Raw genomic sequence first — 21,608 nt, 5'->3', positions numbered from 1 at the left:
ATGATTTTTTGTAAGAAATGGGTTTGAGATTGGTAGTAAATGCTAAACCCATTTTTTGGTAACCTTTGGTTGATCTGGGCCATCCGATAGGCCCTATGTTAGATCTCAAGGCAATTCTAATGGCCCACCTTTGGTTGATCAAGACCATCCATCAGATAAACCTTACGTTGGATCTCCCAAAATTTATTCTGAGGCCAACCCGACACTTGTATTTTCCGGGTCGTAGATCATCCATGGTCAAAAACTTAATATTTCACCTTTAGATACGATATATCCGGATCAAGCAAAGGTTGGCCCACTATTTAACTCAAGTTGTGCCTTACCATATTATAGTAAGGTGCTCCTACATAAGCATTCATCAGAAATGATTTAGAAAATGATTGGCAACCATCAAAAAATTTTCCATGGAATAATTTTGAGCTAGATAGTCATAGGAGGGAGAGGGAGACTTGAGAAGGCAGGAGTGGAAAGGCAGAGATATCCATAACAACGGTGAAAAAAAATTACACTATGGTGGCAACCATGAATTATTTTTTTCATTTATGACAAATTGGTTTGCTAAGTGGTGAGAGAGGCGTAGGTCGGGTGGGAGGAGAGACTTGAGTGTGCTAGAGAGTGAGAAGTAAGTAAAAAACCAGAAAAAACTCGATCCCAATTTGGGCAGAGTTGTTTGTTTCCTGGGTTTTGAGCCTTTTTCTTAACCTCTCCTCACACTCACACACCCTAGCCCAATCACCATTGGGTAAGCTAATTTTTCAGGAAAAACTGTTCATGGTAGCCGAATGTGCTCTTAGTATGATTTTTTTTCCTTGTTTTTCATCTCTCTCTCTCTCTCTCACTCACACACACACACGACCCCACAAACATTCCATGAAATATTTTTCAACGATGCCAAACATTACCATAGTTTTTAAAATTCAAACGCTTCCAATTTATATATCCGCCCCCTTTTCTTACTTGGGACATTCTCTCTAGTGTATTTATGACTGCTCTTTTACACTACAGGGGGCTGTCTCAAATAAGAAAAATGAGCAAATATATCATTTCCCAAATATAAAATATAAAAAATAAAAATAAATGAGATGAAACCTACTGTCACGTTTTATATTGGCACTCTTAAATTTACACTTCTTTCCACATTGTCTGTTGCAATTCCTGAAACACAATCAACAACCAACTAGAAATATCAAAACAATGTGGTGCAGATATCATTTACCAAAACATAAATGCAGCAAAGGTTATTTGGAGGCTGATATTTTTGAGTTTTCAAGTAAAATCTCATTGAGATTCTGATTTTGTGACTTTGAGTTCTTTTGGGTTTCAAAAGGAGTGAGTTCTTTTGGGGAAATGAAGTTAAAATCCCCCTACCGTTATTCGTTAAGTTTTAAAGGCAAAGAAAAACGTTAAAGGGGGCGAATTTATCCTCAAGCAGTGAACCATTCTCACAGAAACCGTTAAGGGTGGATTTTATCCGTTTAGGTGGGGAATATCATATCCCTTTCTTTTGTCATGATTTCAGTTTTCAGCTTGTATCGAAAACGGATTGGATGTGAAACAAGTTTGATTATCAGGTTATGAATCAAAGTTTGATTATCAGGTTATGAATCAAAGTTTGATTATCAGGTTCATATAGAAAAGAATTCCAGCAAGGAACATAGTACAACAATAGCATTAAGCAATACAAACACAAGTTGCACAATTTCAGTTTAGAGGTGATTTAAAATAGTAAACTGATTATGGATGGGCAGTGTCTTTTTAGATTAGACCACCTTTTTAATCAATCTTCAATTGGTAAACCAAAGTGTTCTTTAAGGATACCTTTGGGAGTCCTTCCAAATCCTTTGCCAATTTGCATCATATGCCTGTGTTTTACTTCCTCTTGCTTGATTTGATCCACCCTGCTCAAAACATTGGCGAGAAGGTCATCCGAGTTGCCATCATTGGGTGATGATGTATGTTGTGCAAGTTCAGACCTTTCTGCATCAAGTTGTCGATATAAACCGAGAAGGAAATCTTTATGGGCATACAACTTTTGCTCTGCTATTCTGTATTCAGACTCCTGTGATTTCCTCAAGGATTGAAGCGCCTCATCTATCTCGTTTTCAAGTTTTGATGATGCAATACGATGGTCTGAAGTTATGTATACCGAAGTCTCATCTATTCCATACATATCGTGATTTTCGCCTGAAGGTTCAAACCCAGATACATTTAATGCTTGCGAGAAGGGTACATCATTCTCAAGATTACACTTCTCTCCTGTGGTAAGAAATAAATGGTAAATAAATACCCAGGTAAAAATTACAGAATCAACTCTATCTAGAACAGAGAAACAGAATTCTTCAACATTCCAAAAATATATACACAAGAACTAGATTTTAGTTTCCAAGACTTATTTGTACTCCTCTTCTTTGAAGTACAAGGTGCCCTGACCTCCATGTTGAAGAACAAAGCCTTGACTATGAGCTAGAGGCTCAATCCTTAAGGGACAAAATTCCAAAAAAAAAAAAAAAAAAAAATTATCCTAAAAATACACCTACACAGTGGTAAATGACAAAAATGCCCTTATCTCATGATAAATTACAAAAATACCATTATCTCATGGAAATTAAGAAAATGAAAAATGAAAAAAAAATTACATTTACACCACAAATACCATCAAACGGTTGTATTACACCTTCAAGAAGAAAATCGCTAAAATCATTTCAAATAAATATTGGGAAATGATTTCAGCGCTCCAATGTTTTGATAAACATGCGCTCACTTGTTTGTTGTGTAGCATTTAAAGGGTTTTAAGAGCTTTCTGAGAACCGTAATATCCTCTCACATCCCTTTAAATGCTACACAACAAGCAAGTGGACCGTATGTTTATCAGAACAAGTACCATTCAAAAAAAGGTACTAGATTTTAGTTTCCAAGACTTATTTGTACTCCTCTTCTTTGGAAAATGCAAACATCGTGACATTCATTTAGGTTATGGACTGTAATTTGCTTTAGCATGAGATCGCTTCAAGCCCATGGTGCTTACACCTATTTCCTATCGACGTTCTCTTTAGAACCTTGTCTGAGAACTTGTAGAGAAGGATTTCCAGGGGGGAAAAGGAATTGTTCTTACCGTATGTTTATCAAAACAAGTACCATTCAGAAAAAGGTACTAGATTTTAATTTCCAAGACTTATTTGTACTCCTCTTCTTTAGAAAATGCAAACATCGTGACATTCATTTAGGTTATGGACTGTAGTTTGCCTTAGTATGATATCGCTTCAAGCCCATGGTGCTTACACCTATTTCCTATCGACGTTCTCTTTAGAACCTTGTCTGAGAACTTGTAGCGAAGGATTTCCAGGGGGAGAAAGGAATTGTTCTTACCCCTCCAATTTTGGTGTTATTTATAGTTCCTAGTCCATTAACCTTTATAATTATATGCCTCTATTTTATTCTTGAAATACATTTTTTCTCAAAATAACCACGAGTGACTGCCCTGTTAATGACTAAGTGTTGTTAATTTTTTTATTGATAACTAACCATAGTTATTTCAATCTGTAACTATAGTTAATGACTGCCCTGTTAATGATTAAATGTTGTTATATTTTTTATTGATATCTAACCATGGTATTTCAATCAGTAACTATGGTTAATTTACCCATTTTAATACTAAATAGAATGACCAAAATTCTTTTGGATTCTGAATTTGAAATCGTGGATAAATTACGAGGAAATCTCATAAGGGCGAGCACGATGAAATCGTACCTGATGGAAATCATGTGAGGAAGGTTTGTGTGACCCAGTGCAAAGGAAGTCCATTAAAAGTCAAGCTCCAAACACTTACATATTCTCCTATCGTCAAGACTATCAAGAGATGTGAATTCATCGTTGTTATTGCTGATAGGAACTTAGATGTGTAAATACTCGAAATTACCCCTCCTGCAAATTCGTTTCTCCCCTTATTGGGAGAGGGGCGTTTTTGTCTTGAGAATTAATTGTGATCAAGGCTTCTCAGGAAAGCCTATAAATATCATCTTTTGTGAGTTTTGTGAGAATAAGCAACCCTAAAACATTTTTCTCCAGCCATAGAACGCGGGTTGCTTGTGGAAGGAAGAGGAGAAGCAGATTCACAAGCCTTAGATCGTGAGCAAAGGTAAGAACCATGAGTATAGCAAGTTTAGACATTTGAAAAAAAACCTTAAAAGTTTGATACCATCGATTAAAAGAGGAGATTTTGGATCCTTGATTGTGTTTGGGAGTCTCTTTTGATGGATCTTGAGTTTCTTGGGTTGATCGTGTCTTTGGATCCCCATCGAACCCTAGATCATCATGTTCTGATGATAAGAAGCAAATATTTGCAATTTTTGACCTAAACTTTGATTCTATCTTCCGATCACCTTCTGACGAGCTTCCGATAACTAAGTTGGATTTGATCGACTCCCCTAGTCATATGGAGTTCAACGAATCCAACCTTGGTCGATTTGGATGAGTATCAACCAAGTTTGGACCTCCAAAAGTGATTAAATTCGGAAAAATATGGAATTTCTCGCAAGAATCCAACAACACGCGCCCACGTCGACCGCGGCACTTACTGTTTCATCCAGGTCGACTGCACGCCAATTTTCCACCTGTCAGCTCAATCTTTGAAAATTCATAACTTATCCATTTCTTGTCTGTTTTTTACATTCTTGTACTCTACGGACATGCCGGAAGCGCGTTCTTTCTGGAAACACATTCTTTCTGTTAAAAATGATTCCAAAAATATTTGTAAAGTCTATAACGAAGTAAATTTCAAAATACTTTGAGAGACCCTAGTCCGGATAACCATTCTTCTCCCGTTTGACCTCTTTTTGTTCTAGGAATTGGGTATATGTGTTTTCGGTCATTTCTTTGGTTAGATATTGATAATAATGAAATGAATTATGCTATTAGGTAATCGATTTTGAATCCAGAAGCTTTCGGGTGAACGTTGAGAAATGTAATTTCATACTACATTAGTGAAATCCTCTATCATTTGATGATGTGTTATTTTTCGATTAAAACTCCCTAACCTCATTGAATAGGTGGAACCTCTGATATACCCTTGAACTTTGATAAGGGTCTTGCATGCTCACCCCTTTATTGTTTGAAATCTATTGATCTTTATGCTCATTGACATTTTATAATACTTGTATTGGATGTGTGCCCCATATTACGGGACTTCTTGTGGAACCTCTGTGATTCTCTTAGAAATATGAACTTTTCGGTTAATAGGTAGCCAACTACATTGAAAACCCTTGTGGAACCCATGTGAATCAGTGCCATCCACCCTTTGTTCCTCTTCGAATCTTTGATAAATGCCGACCATTGCCATTTGACCAAGTGTTCTCTGACCTTATTGCTATGTGTACCTTTGGACCTTGATGTTCTACGGAACCCACTCTTGAGCATTTCCTTTTCGTTCTTCTATGTATGCATTGACTATTAGTTCTATGTGGATTTACGTTGCCATATTCAATCTAACTGTGTTGCACCCTTACGATTTCGTTACGTTGTGAACCTCAGAAATAATGTGGACTTTGTCTCTTGTGGAACCCTTATGAAACTTTGCTCTTTTGCTTTTGTACTTCGACCTATTGCTATGTGGACACTTCTTGTGGAGGCTTAGGATTATATGTGGACTATGTGGGTCCCGTCAGTGGGATGATACGCTAGCCCAACTAATAGTTGATTATGTGGGTCCCGTCAGTGGGACGATACGCTGACCCAACTAATACGTTGGTTATGTGGGTCCCATCAGTGGGTCGATACGCTGACCCTGTCGACATGTATGTAGATTTGAGGAACTAATTCCGACACCGTAGGCGGTCGGTGTAAGCGATAACTCGCTTTTTGGACTAAGCCGATGACCTCGAAGTGGTATACTGTGTTCATATTCAGTGGCCCCTAGAACTGTGATACTCTTTGATGTGACACATTCGAGCTATGACTTTGTACACCATACTCCTTACATACTCTGTTGTATTAATTGCAGACATCTTCGATTCACGATAGTCTATATCTTGTGTAACTTTATACCTTGCTTTGTACACATTGATTGATACCTTTGAGCTATGTTGTGGACCATGTTCCTTATTTACCTTTTTGTACTTATTGCAGACATTTGGATGTAAGCTAGCTCATTCCTTGTGTACCTCGTTCTATTCTCTTAGCTGATTACCTTCATTGCTAGGATGCTTCACCCCACTGTTGTAGCATGTTATTATGACCGCGCTTCGACTGACTGTGGTTTAACAATTTTTAGATTTTGATCCTTGTGGAGAATCTCGAGGGAGTCTGATTTGCATCATCAGTTGTTGGAGTATGTTTAATCCAGTATAGTGGGTATTGTGTTGAAAACATTTAATCTTGTGATGTGAGTTAGAATGTAATAGTAAGCGTTTGTTTTAAATTCAAGACATTATAGTTTAGTTTATGTTATGAGTGGTTCGGATATTGTTTTGTTAGCCTTGTATACTTGTAGAGCTTGCTTTGCAGGTATATGGCACTGTCATGTCCCAAGGCCGTGGGTAGGGGGGGTCTGGGGGCGTGACAAGATGTGTCTTGTTTCATGTCGATTTGTGTAGCTAGGTTCTCCGACGTGCCCCCTTTTTGGAGAACTTTATGGAGAATAATGGGAACTGCACTTCATTTTAGTCGTACCTATCTTCCCAAGCAGATGGGCTGACAGAGGTGGTCTTGTGTTCTATCAGTGTTAGTAGGAGCCAAGCCTTGCCTTACCCAGCGTTCAAGTGATTGCTTCCGAGCTAACTAAGAAGTGCAACCGAGCGTCAACCGTAGCTTAGGGAGTTTATTGAAATGTTTAGCTAGCGAGAGACCTCAACTTGATTCTTTATCGAGCAGAATTTCCTTATAATATTCTACCGATCGACTCCCTATTGCGTCCCCTTTTGAACCATCCACATACTTCCTATTCTCCATCGATTGGATCATACTCCCGGTCAGTATAGTGATGAGGGTGAGGATCTCGTTTATCACACTTTATGAGGTATGACCAGCGGTGTTGGAGCATTTGTGAGCAAGTCACGAGCAGTACCAGGTTGCAGCAAATTAGCATTGCAGAGGCCGGATATCCAGAATGGGGATTTTGATGACGACGCTATCTTGACATGATCATTCCATGACTAGAGCCACTTATAGTATACCCATTGGAGGGCCGTCAGAGCATTTATTTATTGCTACGACATCTTATGGAGGTTAACTCATAGACACCTGGACAGTGAGAGACCTGTCGAGGATCTCATTGGAGATACTTAGTTCGTTGGCGAGGACAACCAGGTTCGCAGTAGGATGTCGTACCAATACGACGATTTCGCGATGTCATGGTCCGGCATGTAACGGCTCTCTGCTCGACAGAGTCAAGCTCTTCCCACCTGAGGAGAACTAATGTGATCCAACTATGATGACTAGATAGTTTCTATTTTTAGCAACTAGGATAGTTTAGATTTCCAGCATCCTTTCTATTTTAGGTTGTTATTATTTTGGGGGCCTAGATGTGCGGGTTGTCCACATCAACTAAGGCCCACACCACCTTACTATCCTTCTTATTCTCATACCTTCACCATGTCAACCTATTAACCTTAAGTGAGAGTAATTAACCATCAAGCAGGGAAATTTAAGTCATTCACAAATGACTTAAGTGATTATACCTTGTTAGCAAATAGGGAGGACCCACCTAACATCACTTAAACCATTATAAAAGTAGATCAAGGGGGAGGAGAGCCCTAATTTTTTCAGTAATTTTCGTGTAGCCCCCAAGAAGCAGCCACAAGTGGAGTTTATCCCCCTTTGACGTAAAAGGGAGAAAAATGTATCATCCTTTGCACAAGGTATCTTTTTGCCCTCTCTTTCCTCTTTCCTCCTCTATTCTTCTACATCTTCCCCTCTTCTTTCTTTCTGTTTTTTCTTCCTCCTTTCTTTTTTTCCCACGTCACCTTCACGGTTTTCCCTTCCAAATCAGTCAGCTAAACAGTTTTTCGGTCGTGATTGCAACATACCCTTTTCCCATAGCATTTTATATCGTCCCTGATCCCTTTTTCCCTCACTTTTCCCTCCTCCCTACCCACTTTTCTCCATAGTCAGATCCTATATTTATTGCTCCCCATATTTATTTCTTCTGCTATCTTTTGGCGTAACTTGTTAAACAAAATTTCATAATTGGACGGATTTGAGAACATTAACGAAATTTCTTCAAAGTTTGACTCTGAATTAAAACCCTAAGGGCAAATTCATTAAATTTTCGAGCGCTTAATATGATATTGGATAGGTTGTGCTATTTATATGAAGATAAACCCATTAGCTCCAAAAAGTTCTTCAGAATAACCCGTCAACCTCAGGATTTGCACATTCTCCGGCTATTAGGAATACCCAAGATGGCAATCGAAGGCAAAGGAAGAGACAAGTAGCTGTTTATATAGACACGATGGAAAACGTTACAGCTAGCAGGAATAAGGTGGCAACCGCCATCAACCGGCTTTCGATGTACATTGATCATGCCAAGGTTCGAGTGGAAGTTAAAGAGGTTCACGGATATAATCCAGAGGTAATGATGAGAACATTGAGTACCTCATCCGTCACCCAAAGAAGCTCAATTGTTTATGATATACTCAAGGTTTTAAATTTCGGTTTCGGAATCAGTTTCGGAGGAAATTTCGGCCGAAATCATGTAAAAAGTTAAAGTTTTTGGTATTTTTAAAATTTCCATAGAAATGTCTAAAATTTCAATGGAAATTTCAGCAATTTCGGTGGCAATTTTGTAAATAAGGTGAAAACAAAATTTCAGAATTTCGTGAAAATATTGTAAAAAGCCAGTTCATGGTGAATTTCATTTCTGCCATGGCCGAAACCAAAAATTTTTGGCCGAAATTATAAACTAAGGATATATGGCGTTGAGGAAAGGGGGATGTACAGCGACTGGAAGATGCCTCATTTTATATAGTTTATTTGACTGGAAGTTGGTACCGGACGTAACTCTTGTTACTTCAAATTTGATTACTACTACTATGTACATTTGATTTCTATTGCTTTAAATTTGACTGCTACTGCCATGGACATTTAATTGCTATTGCATGGTCTGACCCTGTTATTTTGGTTATTCATTTACGCTATGGATATTTGACTGTTTAAAATGTTGGTTAATGTTAAACCTACATGTCCTCTTCAAGTCAATCATTACATATGGCAGACAAATAGTACCTTGTCTTTAGGAGCAGACAACAGGGAATATTTTACCTAGGCCAGAGTAGCAAGTTCAAGTAAATGGATATAGTGGAGCCCTGTGAAGAGTCAAGGATATAGCGGAGCCCTCAACTGTTCAGATCATAGTAGGGAGGAAGCGGAAGAACCAATATATTGGTCAGAATATGGTAGATCCAAAAGAAAAAATGCATAACCAACCTAAACCTACATCATGGCTCTATCATGGATTGTTGCTTATTTTAAAAAAATAATAATAATAATAAGGGATTGTTGCTACTGCTACGGTATTTTCTATTATTTTTGTAGTTGGATTTTTGGCACTTTAAAATATTAGTTGTAATATATAGCGAGCCTACTTATTTTGGGAGCATCGAGGTGTATATTATATGTGGGCCCCATATAAGATGCCCAGATAGCCATATGTGAGTTCCACGAGATGGTTGGGGTGAAGTTAGTAAACTTTTTATTTATTTTCTATCCAACTAAACACATTATTTCTATTTTTAGTTTCTTTTCTCTGCAGATTTGTGACAACTAAACGCACGTCTCACATGTTTTCCTTTTCCATTTACTTTCCATTTGTCATGTCATTCCCATTTACTTTCCCAGTCAATTGAAGCAGCTGAACAGACCCTAAGGGGGGTGGATAGAATTAGAATATTGAAATAAGGAAAATTTTGACACGATTGGTTGACATAGATGGTAGGTACTACGACAGAGAAAGTGTTTGAAAAAAGTATTTATCACCTGGATGTTTAACAATAAATATTATTGAAGTAATAAAACAGTCTAATATATGCTTATGTAAGGAAATCATTTTAAATATACACACTATTAACATGACAAAAGTATGTGTGTTTGCTACGTGTTTCTCGGAAAGTATTGTGCCGAGCAAGCATCCAAATGGCATACAACTTCAAAACCAAATGCAAGCAACATTATATCTCCGAAAGTATCGTGCCGAGTGAGCATCCAAATGGTATACAACTTCAAAACCAAATGCAAGCAACACAATATCAGAAGGGGGTTCAAGGAACATACATAATGTTGGGCCATTCAAATGCAAAGCATATAGCAACATAAAATCAGGGCGGGTATAGCTTATATAGACACAAACACACATGTATATGTATATATAATGGAAGACTTGAAAAAATTGAGGTAGTACACCTAATAAATGTTAAACCTCAAACATTTGCATTAGGTATATATAATGGAAGCCTCGAAAAAATTGAAAAAATTGAGGTAATACACCTAATAAACGTTAAACCCCACACATTTGCATTAGTATATAATGGAAGCCTTGAAAAAATTGAGGCAATACAACCAATACACATTAAACCCTGCATGCATAACAGAAGTTCCATGACATAGAACAAACAATTCACAAGAACAAAAGCATCATTTCAAAAAAAAAACTCTAAGAATGGGATGACATTTAGAAGAAACTAACCTGCAGAAGCTGATGGGTTATTGTCTTCGACCATCCAAATTTCTTCAAGATAAATTCCACTTTTAAGCTGATATGAATATCAGACAATCATGCCATTGGTTGAGCGACCCGAAAATTAGACAAGGAAATGAAATAATAAACATAATTGTACCTTTGTCAAGACCAACTGGATACGATTAAACAAGTTCTTTGCATTCGTTTGTTGTGAGCCACGCAAAATACACAAACCCAAATTTAAAATCTTCTCAATGTCATCCCGGGAATCAAGAGATTCACATGTCTTCAGAAGCCTTGTAACATGTAAAAAGAGGTCTGTTTTCTTATCACAACGTCGACAATAATACTCCACATCCAAACCAATGCTTCCTCCTACAGTCCCGGCCATGTAAGAACGGAGAGCACAGTTGACATGTGCAACATGCCCACAGATATAATTTTCGTTCACCCTTGCTTCACATCTAATAAAACTATAACCTCCATATGCCCAGTCGATAGTCTTGCAACAAAGAATACAGCAACAATCACGACAAAAGCCAGTTTCACTGCAGCAGACATCACAATCCATGGCCGGAAATGAGCAGCTCTGCGCTTGTACTTGGAGAGCGCACATTTTATTTCCAGCTTTACAACCCATAGTCCCAAAAGTTGATTCAGATCCAGAATGTTCAGTTAAATCTATAGGATGCACGCCAGAGGAACCATTGTCCTCTGCAAATGACATGGTAAAAGAAACCATAAGGACAAAAGAAATCTATGTTAACCGCTCACACTTGACATGGGTGAATAAATAAAGGAACAAAATGGGAATGTCATAAGCATTCTTTCAGTAAAATGCTTATTCTAGTGATCCAGAAATGATGGACATAAAGAAGTTATTCATTCATGAGTAAAATACATGTATTATTGATGCAGAAAACATTGATATATAGAACATAAAAGCAAATGCATATTGTATTGGTGTGGGATAATTTATATAAAGAACAACAGTGGATTCAAATGACTCCATTAGGTGGAATGCATTGGGAACTCAACTACTTAAGTGGTTAGGCATTAATATTAGAGAAGAAAAAAAAGGAGTAGGAGACTAATTAAGAACGAGGTTTGGAATTCTTGACGCCTATCTTTATGCTATAATATTCGTAATTAAAAACGCCAAGGTAATGCAAGGTGCAACAACCAAAGCCTTTCCAAGAAAATAAATAAGCGAAGATTGAAACAAAACTCAAAAAAGTTGCATCTTAAGTTCTACATCAGGTAAACATGGAAATTAATCTTTCAAAACTAAAAATATAAAAGAGAGGTGCAGTATTAAAAAGAAATTAATAGTTCAATTTACGGTAGGAGTTTGATTGTGGTCAATCTTTTTCTGTTCATGCTCAAGGGCAACATAGCAATAGTCATGATTAACTGGTTATTTACAACTCCAATTATTGAGCTTTCAAATACTATGGGATAAAACTAGCCATTTTTCAGTGCATGTACTCTTTCATGTACACTTGCCTAGAGAGTGTGCGCACACAAGCAGATCATTCGAGCATTTTCTTAAATTTTGCACCAGTTAGAATTCAATGTTGAATTGGTATCTAACTTGTCAATTTCGTTCTGATGACCATTTCATTTTAGTCACCGGGGTCCGGGACGGTACGTTTCAGTCATCTCGGTCATTTCGTCCAGATTTTATTTGAAAATTTTCGTTCCGCTATGACATTGGAATTTTTTTAATAGTTAAAACTATAGAAAAAATCCCCAAAATCAGAAATTGTTAGAAAAATATAAGAAACAACTAAATGAACCAAATATGTAACTCTGGGGAAAGAACAGGTGAAGCTGCCACAAGCCTCAATAACATTGAGGAATTCAACACTTACTTAGCTTGTTGCAATCTAGATGACCTCAACTCAGTTGGAAATCCATTATCTTGGAATAATAGAGCTGATGATGAAGAAAGGAATTATTCAAGACTGGATAGAGTACTGAAAAATGCCCACTGGTTGCATGAGTACCCTCTGTCTTATGCCGAATACAAGCCTCCTGGCATCTCAGACCATAGCCCCATCATTGTCACCTTTAAACAGCAAGGAAATTTGGGTCCCAAACCGTTTAGATTCTTCAATATGTGGATGGATGATGCTTCTCTCTTCCCTGTAGTTGAGAGAGCTTGGGCTACAAAAATTAAGGGTAACCCAATGTACAGACTTCTCCAGAAGTTGAAAGAGGTCAAGAGACAGATTCGTGAATGGAATAGGGACATCTTTGGGCGGATTGATATCAAGCTTCCTGCGGTCAGAAACGCCTTCGAGGATGTCCAAATGCAGCTACTCTCCAACCTCGAGATCCCTCCTTGATCCGCCAAGAAAACCAGCTCAGAGCTGACCTGGCAAGAGTATCAAAAGCTGAAGAGTCCCTGGCTAGGCAGAAATCTAGAGTTGATTGGCTCCAACTTGGAGACATGAACTCTAAATTCTTCCACTCTGCTATCAAAGCTAGAATGCATAGAAACAATATTGCTGCGATGGAAAGAAGGGATGGTTCTCTCTCAACTGATCAAGAGGAAATTGCTGACATCTTGGTCGATTATTTCCAAGACATTCTCAACTCTAATCACACCCCGTCCCTGAATCCCCCATCTCCTTCTAGAAAATTGTCGGTTGCTGAAGCTACTCACTTATCCAGGCCAATATCCCAAGAAGAAATTGAGTGGGCTGTTCTAAAAGCTAAAGGAGATAAAGCTCCTGACCCGGACGGTTTCAATGGAGCCTTCTTTCAGAGATTCTGGTATTTAGTCAAACATGACTTCACTGCTGCTATTCTAAACTTTTTCAAAAAAGGAAAGATGCTCAAAGAGTTGAATGCTACATTCATTGCTCTTATTCCTAAGGGATCAGATGCCTCTACCCCTGGTAAGTTTAGACCAATTTCTCTGTGCAACTTCATTTATAAGAACATTACAAAGATTCTTGCTTCAAGACTTAAACTTGTGATAGGGAAGTTAGTGAGTCCTACCCAATCAGCATTCATTAAGGGCCGTCTCATTCAAGAGAACATTCTTTTGACTCATGATCTGCTGCACAATTTCCATCTTCCCTCCCAAATTCCCTCCATGTGTCTAAAAATTGACTTAGAAAAGGCCTTTGACAGAGTAAACCATCAATCTCTGCGTTTATTTATGTCAAAATAAGGTTTTGATCAAATTTGGTGCAACTGGGTATCGGAATGTATCTCCACCTCATCCTTTTGTATCCTTGTGAATGGCACTCCCAAAGGCCAGTTCAAATCATCCAATGGCATCCGCCAAGTAGGGGTGGCAAAATTGGCCGAACCGGAACCGAGCCGAAACCGAACCGAAAATTCAGTTTCGGTTTGGTTAAACCAAACCGATTCAAATTTCGGTTCAGTTCGGTTTGGGGATCAAACCGAACCGAAACCGAATATTTCCAATGATTATGAGTAAGGGGTGGCAAAATTGGCGGAACCGAACCGAACCGAAAATTCAGTTTCGGTTCGGTTTCGGTTTGGTAAAACCAAACCGATTCAAATTTCGGTTCAGTTCGGTTTGGTTTGGGGGTCGAACCGAACCGAAACCGAACCATTGCCACCCCTACCGCCAAGGCGACCCATTGTCTCCCCTCCTCTTTTGCCTCACTATGGAAATGCTCTCCATCTACCTAGAAAAAGCTCTTCTTCAAAACCGCATTTCCACTCCCTTTTCTCAGGGCTCCACTTCAATCTCTCATCTTCTTTTTGCAGACGACCTGATGATTTTTGGGGAAGCAAATCTGAGAACAACAAAAGGCATCCATCGGTGCCTATCTAAATTCTCAACCTGCACTACTGGTCTTCATGCTAACCTTGAAAAAAGTGAAGTATTTTTTTCAGGTACCAGAACAAGTACCAAGAGAGACATTCTTAACAAAATTGGCTTCACAGAGGGATCTCTCCCCATCAGGTATCTGGGCCTCCCCCTCTTTACTTCAAGAATAACTAACAGAGATTGCCTTCCTGTCATCACAAAGAAGAATTGAGCTGGTCAGAACAGTGCTATCCTCCTATCAGATATATTGGTCCTCTGCCTTTAAATTACCCAGGAATGTGATCGACAAGATTGAAAAACTCTTTCGTGATTTCATTTGGTCGGGTTCTGTGGAGAAAAAAAAATGCACACTGTGGCTTGGAAGGAAATATGTAGGCCAAAGAATGAAGGGCTGGGATTGCGGAATTTGGAGAATATCAGTAAAACTTTACAGATTAAGCTGCTCTGGAACCTCCTGATAAATAAAAACTCGATTTGGTCTGATTGGATAAAGGCTAGATACCTGAAACACAAGAACATTTGGAGTGTTGCAACGCAGCCCAAGCCATCATGGGGCCTCAGAAGTATCCTTAAGGCTAGATCATTAGCCAGTCAGTTCATTTGCTATTCTGTGGGCGCTGAGAAGGACATTGACTTATGGAATCAACCTTGGCATCCCGACGGAATTCTGCCACCAATAATCTCTCTGAGGTTTGTTGATTACTCCCTCCCAAGCTTGCACCAAAATGGAGAATGGCATCCGATCCTTGATAAACCCTCTCTGAGAGATGAAAAAATCCTTCTTCAGAAAGCTTTATTCAACCCTGATAACTCAAACAAGCCAATATGGAAACCATCAAAAACGGTAGCTTCTCTGTAAAGCAGGCCAATCAGAATTCAAAGTCCAAAACTGAAATGGACTCAGGTTGTTTGGTTCCCGGGGCACATCCCGAGACATAGTGTAGTCTCTTGGAAAGCTTCCCAAAATAAGCTTCTAACCAAGGATCATGTTGTGTTCTCTCAAATGAGTATTGACGACAGATGCCCGCTGTGTGAATCAGAAAAAGAAACAATTGATCATATTTTCTTCCGATGTGGATACTCTAGCTGGATTTGGAGATCTATTCTTTGGAGAGAAAACACCAGGAGAAGACCAGTAAACTCTCTGCAAGCCGAAATAGAGTGGCTTGGAAGGTAAATCTCAGGCAGCTACAGCAGTTAAGTTAGCTTTCAATGCTTCTATATACAGACAATGGAGAGAAAGAAATGACAGAGTGTTTCAGCTCAAAAAGAAGCACAAGACTATGGTTCTTAAGGAGATCCTAAGTGATGTCAATATAAGAATGAGTGGTCTTCCGAACGCTGATGAAGACTCTTCCATTAAGAAACAGATTGCAGAAAACTTTGGATATAGGCACGTCCAAATTCAGAAATTGTCTCTCTTTGCAGCTGGATCAAACCGACCCTGGGCGAGATGAAGCTGAATACTGATGCCTCTCTAGGCACTTCAGGAGAGGGAATTGGAGGCATCTTTAGAGACAATGATGGAATGCCTCTATCTATCTTCTCCATCAACACTGAAACTGAAGATATTATTGATCTCGAGATTTCTGCAATTCACTATGGAGTCCTCTGCGCTAGAAACCAGGGAATCAGAAGTCTTTGGGTGGAATCTGACTCTCTTTTTGCTGTATATACGATTGCTGGAAAAGTGGAGCCTCCTTGGAAGAAAGCCCACATGATCAGAGAAATTTTATCAGCCATCGGCTCATTCAGTTCATGGAGACTCACTCACACTTGAAGAGAAGCCAATGCTGCTGCTGACTTTCTCTCCAAGAGAGATTGCCCCCTGAAAGGCAAAGATATCCCCCCTTCTTTTATCTCCTCCAGCTCTCCTTTCAATCCTCCAGGCTGATAGGACTGAGATTTTTTTGAGATTGTAGGGATTTGTATTTTTCTGTTTTTTCCATTGTACTCTTCTGTTTCTCCTTCTTCTTTTTAATATATTCCGGTGGGGGTCTGCCTAGCCCCAGCTTACTTACCAAAATATTGAATACTTTTGTTCTGGTAAAATTAACTTATCAATATTATTTTTTCTAGTATTGCATAGTTACAGTTTGAATTTTGAATACGTGCATAGCAAATGTTGTAGCTTCTACTTTAAAGTTTGTCAATTTCTATAATTTGTCACCAATACGTGACCTATGCCCTATAACGTGATATGTGATATTGATACTTATATCTGTGCACATGTTCAAGGCTCAGGAAAATAATGAGTTGTACTCTGCTCCCCACTTCTGTATTCATAAATGGTGTCATAATGTTATGCACCTTTTTTGGGTAGTAAGTATTACATCAATCACAATAAAAGGACAATAAAATTACACCAGGGACAGAGAGTGCCCAACAATTAACAAAAATGGCCTTACAAGTATACGCCTTTGGTCATTTCCATTAATCGCATGGTATGGTTCTCATGTACAATGGTTGATTGGAAACATTACAATTACATATGGCATGAGTTTGAGAGGGACCATTTCAATGAATATCATGCTTGTATGTGTCCGCATGTGAGAGCGGCAGTATACTTGGTTTACGTGTATATACCACATGTTCTATTATAAATCTATTAACAGAGCACTAATGTTTCCTACAGTGTAGGTTTGAGAGGAACTATTTGAATGTACACACATGTTCATGTCATAGTATACTAAGCTTTCATGCAAATACCACTTTTTCCATTATAAATCTAATAAATGGGGCAATGTCATGGTATTAATCATAGCTATTCAAAAGTTATCATTTCTAAACACACACACACACACACACACACACACACACACACACAATCGACATAAAACTCACGCAGAGAGCGTGATAAGAAGAAGAAGAAATGCACTACGTCAAATCTGACCTTTTTGAGGAGTGCTATCGGAAGAAGGGACCCTCCAAGTGAAAGAGTTAAAGAAAGCATTAGTATCGACATTTGGGAATTCCTTTTGTAGATATGCTTTAATTGCCTGCCTGCTTGCAAAAAAAAATTTCTTGCCCGCTTTTTGAATGCGGTCGGGAGGATACAGGTATCTATCGCACCAATGTCCAGAGGCAGCTTTCCTCCTTCCTACCTTCCATTTCCATTTATCTCCGGGAGTAGGCCAGTCTTCTGGGGCATACGGCAAACCTTCACCTGATGCCCCGGCTTCTACAGGCCAGACATATGAACCATTTGCCCTTGAAACAGGCGTGCAATCATTACTTCCATCAAGATCAACCTCCATAAAGTTGTTTCGGTACCCCTGGTGTCCATGTAATTTGGTGAATTATCAAAATTCATGACTCAAAAGTACAACAAAATATATCAACCGAAGGCACAGAAAGTGTTGCCATGTCATCATACACATAGACAGTAAACTATGCAATCAATCAATAGTAGGATATAACCAAGGTTTTTCAATGTCAAATTTCGAGGAAATAGTTTAAACTTTAGGATTTGAAGTTTCTAAAAGAAAAAGTCAAGTTTCTCTACGGCACACTGTAACTAGTTGAGATGAATGAAACTTTTCATAATTAAGTTAAACAATGATCCATCGAAAACGGCAGACAATAGACATAATTAAGGAATTCCATGGGTGGAAAACAATGGAGCACCATATCTCATATGCATGATCACCCACACACAAGCAACAGAGTATTGCTCCCAATGTAATGCATACCGTCATTGTCAAAGAGCAGTACCAAAGGTAATAATAGCAGCTGATACGCTTAGCCATTTGCAGAATACCATCAACAATAATATGCTACCATAATGATGACATGTAAAATGTAATGGTACACTTTCAAATTGAAACTTCAAATATGTATTATGCGCTTTCAAAGAAAATGACAACATAAACTAGATAGTTGTAAAAAAACAACTACATTTAGATTCAAGCAATAGAACCTGTGGCTTTGCAAATGCAGTTCGAAAACAAAACTGTATGCAAAACTCTGTTCCCAACCTTGCAGAGTTTGACCCACGAATCATTGGATGGGAACATGTTGCAAATTAATCATTTGAAAGAATTATTTTATATGAGATGATAGATTAGACAAAGATAAATAAAGATAAAGTTACAAACAGCTATACGCTTTATACTAGGTTTTATTTACACTAAAAAAATGGAAGATGTATCTGTGCTTGTCACGGCGATCAAGAAATGACAGTCTGTCTCTTGAATCCCAACATGAATTTCTTGGAAAAGTCCTCTATTGCTCATACCCACATAACACTGTAGTCCCATCCCATATCCTTTTCTCTAACGAGTGAAAGCGTCATGAAGAGTTTTTATTATTTACATTAAGTGGGAAAATATATATTTTTGAATGGTTGCATATTATTGAATAAAAAGGGAAGATCGGGATGATCCTCCGGGAAGTACAGTAAGAACCAACAAAAAGAAATGATACAATAAAAGAGAAAAGAAAAACTCAAGGGGGAAGAAAGTCAAAATATTAATCAGTGACTAAATGGTCAAGCATGAAATCCCTTTGATGTTCAATGTAGATCCTGAATAATCCATACCTACTAGCTTGTATTTTAGCTCACTGTCATTTGACTAGACAGATTTTACTTTTCTTACTCGAGCTTTTTAATGTCTTCATAGACTCCCAGTTAACAATTCAAGGAAGCGCTGGCGTAGGTGGTGTTAAGCAGTTAGAGATGGGGGATGAAATGTCTCTGGATAACTCTTCTCCTTTGATAGTGAAGGGCATTTGGTAGGAGAGAAACACAAGGCAGTTTAAAGGCTTGATGACTAGATGGAGGAAGCTTAAGAGGAAATAAGTATACTTGAGGTTTCGAAGGCACTACAGAAGGTGGTTGTTACAGTCCTGAGTGGGGCCCGCCCAAGTACAGGACTAGTTGGGTCCTAGGCTGTTATGGTACAGGTTTAAGGGGCCGTGCCTACGTATTGGTTGGGTAGGTAACATTTGGTATCAGAGCAGCCATCACGTCCCGTGTTCAAGTCACGGAAGGGGCAACCTGTGGAGAGGACTACCTGGAAATGACTGTCTGGTTAAAAAGCCAAAGTGAATTTGCCATAGAGTGGGCCGCTGCGGAAAGGGCGACCTGTCGAATGGGCTACCTGGAAAAATGCCAGAGTGAAAGCCGTCACAGAGTAGGACATAGAGGACGGCGGATACGGAAGCGTGATGGAATGTTACTGTCCTGAGTAGGGCCTGCCTAGGTATGGGACTAGGTGGGACCCAGCCTGGTATGGGACAGGGTTAAATGGTCGTGCCTAACGCGTTCCACCAGCTCTGGACATTTTGGCATATTAGTTAGGTACCTAACAATTGTATGATTTGAAAATAAGTTTCAATGGCAGTTGATACAGTTAACAAGATTGACCCATGCAGGATCTGAGCCCCTCCAAAACCTAACTAAGTTGGAAGATGCAATGTGCTGCAACTAGGAGCTAGGGTTTTCAACCCCATCTCAACTACCAAAGAGAAAATTCAATTTTTCCTTTATTTAGAATTAAATGGGAATCAGTTTCAACCAGTTCACTATCCACCAACATGTGTAGAGAACAATTTTTCTATTGATTTTCTTTTAAAAAAAGGAAAAAATCTTCAAAAATAAAAAAAATAAAAAACAACCCAAATGGAAAAATATAATCTCAAATGGAAAAAAACCCATCATTTGGTTTCAACTTGAAGCTCTGAATCAATCAATATACAGAAAAATCAAAACCATCGGCTATTTTTTCCTAACATAATGAAATCCCCAAATATAAACCCCCCATCATTTTTCATAGAGAGAAGTATAGAACACGTAAAAAGATATTTATCATAAATCCCAACATTTTTCATTGATAGAACACATAAAAAGAGATTCTCACCGGGTTGGAATCGTTGTTCATAAAGCAAATGCCCCCTTCCTTTGAGCCAAAAATGAGATGAAAAATAGTTGGCAGAATTACAAAGGGTTTATTGGGAAATAAGAGAGAGAGAGAGAGAGAGAGACAGAGAGTTGGCAGAAGTACAAAGGGTTTATTGGGAAATGAGAGAGAGAGAGAGAGGTTTATTGGAAGATGATATAAGCAGTACCTTATTTTGATAATGTCACTCTTCTTTGCATTTCTGATTTATTGTTAGATAGTGTTGGAGAGAAATCTATGGAGATTTGGACAAATCAGTTCTCGTCTAGGCCTTTACAAACTTGTCTGATAGATGAAAAAGGAGAGGGTGTTTTAAAGTTGGAATGCAAAAAAGGAGTTTTTATAAGGTGACTGAAACCCCTGAGATCATCGTCATAGGATGATCCCAACCCTTCAATCAATAGATCTTCCTACAATGTCCGGTGCCTCTGAAGATCGAAGAGTTAGGATCATCCTATGGAAATGATCTACGGCGTACATCTTATCTACATTACGGGCCAACAAATGAACGGTCTGGATCATCCTATGAAGCGGGCCCCACCCATACTTTTTGAAAATTACTTAAGACTTTGTGCGGGCACAGCATATAAATTCTTCTATTTATCTTTTAAGAATGATCAAGTGTCATTATCGAAATGTAGAAGCCCAAATGGTTGCCCTCCAATCCTCCATTCTCTATGTATGAATTCCATAGTCGCCCACAAATAGGTAAATTCAGGTCTCCTCAGACCCCTTGATAATGGTCTAATAGCAAGGGGTGTGGAAATATCAATTACCTCTAAAAATAAAAAGTAAGTATGGAATTGATATTCCCACACCCCCCACACACTTTGCTATTAAGCCAAGTTTTGTTCCATTTTTTAGTGCAAAAATGGGGGTAAAATTTGTTTATACGCCCCCCTTTGACGCTATTTTACATCGAAAGGAACATAACCGAGTAAAAAATTGCGGTGAAAAATCTTACCTTCGGAGAATTTTGTCCCACAAATTTTACAAAAGTAATAGTAAGAAATAGAGCCTTGGACTCATCCACCATCTTATGCACAGTGTGAGACCAGAGTTAAAATTTACAGTCAAGGCCTTGGGAAACCCGACACAACCCACAACCTCTACCCCTAATTATATTTAGAATTTCTAATTATTTTTTGAATTCGTTCCCCTAATTTTATTTATATTATCAAAATTCTTTTGTGTACATGTTATAATGTTTATGCCCTGAAAACAA

The 21,608-nt window shown here is 38.5% G+C and overlaps 1 protein-coding gene across 3 annotated transcripts; it reads right to left on the bottom strand.

Annotated features, from left to right (window-relative positions):
- Positions 1-1,644: 1,644 nt before the first annotated feature.
- LOC143887526 (CDPK adapter, putative (DUF1423)) lies at positions 1,645-20,688 on the bottom strand. 3 transcript variants are annotated; one of them, XM_077391610.1, is made up of 6 exons: positions 20,345-20,510; positions 17,541-17,758; positions 17,377-17,408; positions 10,824-11,380; positions 10,673-10,739; positions 1,645-2,256 (listed from the first exon to the last, which is right to left on the bottom strand). In XM_077391610.1, exons 1-6 carry the CDS (start codon positions 20,363-20,365, stop codon positions 1,778-1,780), a joined length of 1,374 nt encoding a protein of 457 aa, XP_077247725.1. In that variant the 5' UTR covers positions 20,366-20,510; the 3' UTR covers positions 1,645-1,777. The 3 variants fall into 3 exon arrangements, with proteins under 3 accessions (XP_077247725.1, XP_077247724.1, XP_077247723.1); XM_077391609.1 differs by lacking the exon at positions 20,345-20,510 and adding an exon at positions 20,553-20,688 and having other exon boundaries at positions 17,377-17,758; XM_077391608.1 differs by having other exon boundaries at positions 17,377-17,758; positions 20,345-20,509.
- Positions 20,689-21,608: the final 920 nt, after the last annotated feature.

The sequence above is a fragment of the Tasmannia lanceolata genome, unplaced genomic scaffold, assembly GCF_043159265.1.
Source record: "Tasmannia lanceolata isolate RefF3 unplaced genomic scaffold, GAP_Taslan_0.1 ptg000012l, whole genome shotgun sequence".
In the NCBI taxonomy this organism is placed as follows: Eukaryota; Viridiplantae; Streptophyta; class Magnoliopsida; order Canellales; family Winteraceae; genus Tasmannia; species Tasmannia lanceolata.
The sequence above is the reverse complement of the archived record's forward strand: the minus strand, read 5'-3'. Positions and strand labels throughout refer to the sequence as shown.

Bases quoted from the DNA above. Each gene is read 5' to 3' on its own strand.
- LOC143887526 (XM_077391608.1), bottom strand. From the start codon at position 20,365: ATGAACAACGATTCCAACCCG. The intron at 17,759-20,344 runs GTGAGAATCTCT...CATGGACACCAG, and splicing joins TGAACAACGATTCCAACCCG to GGGTACCGAAACAACTTTAT. The intron at 2,257-10,672 runs GTTAGTTTCTTC...TTCTTACCACAG, and splicing joins TAACCCATCAGCTTCTGCAG to GAGAGAAGTGTAATCTTGAG.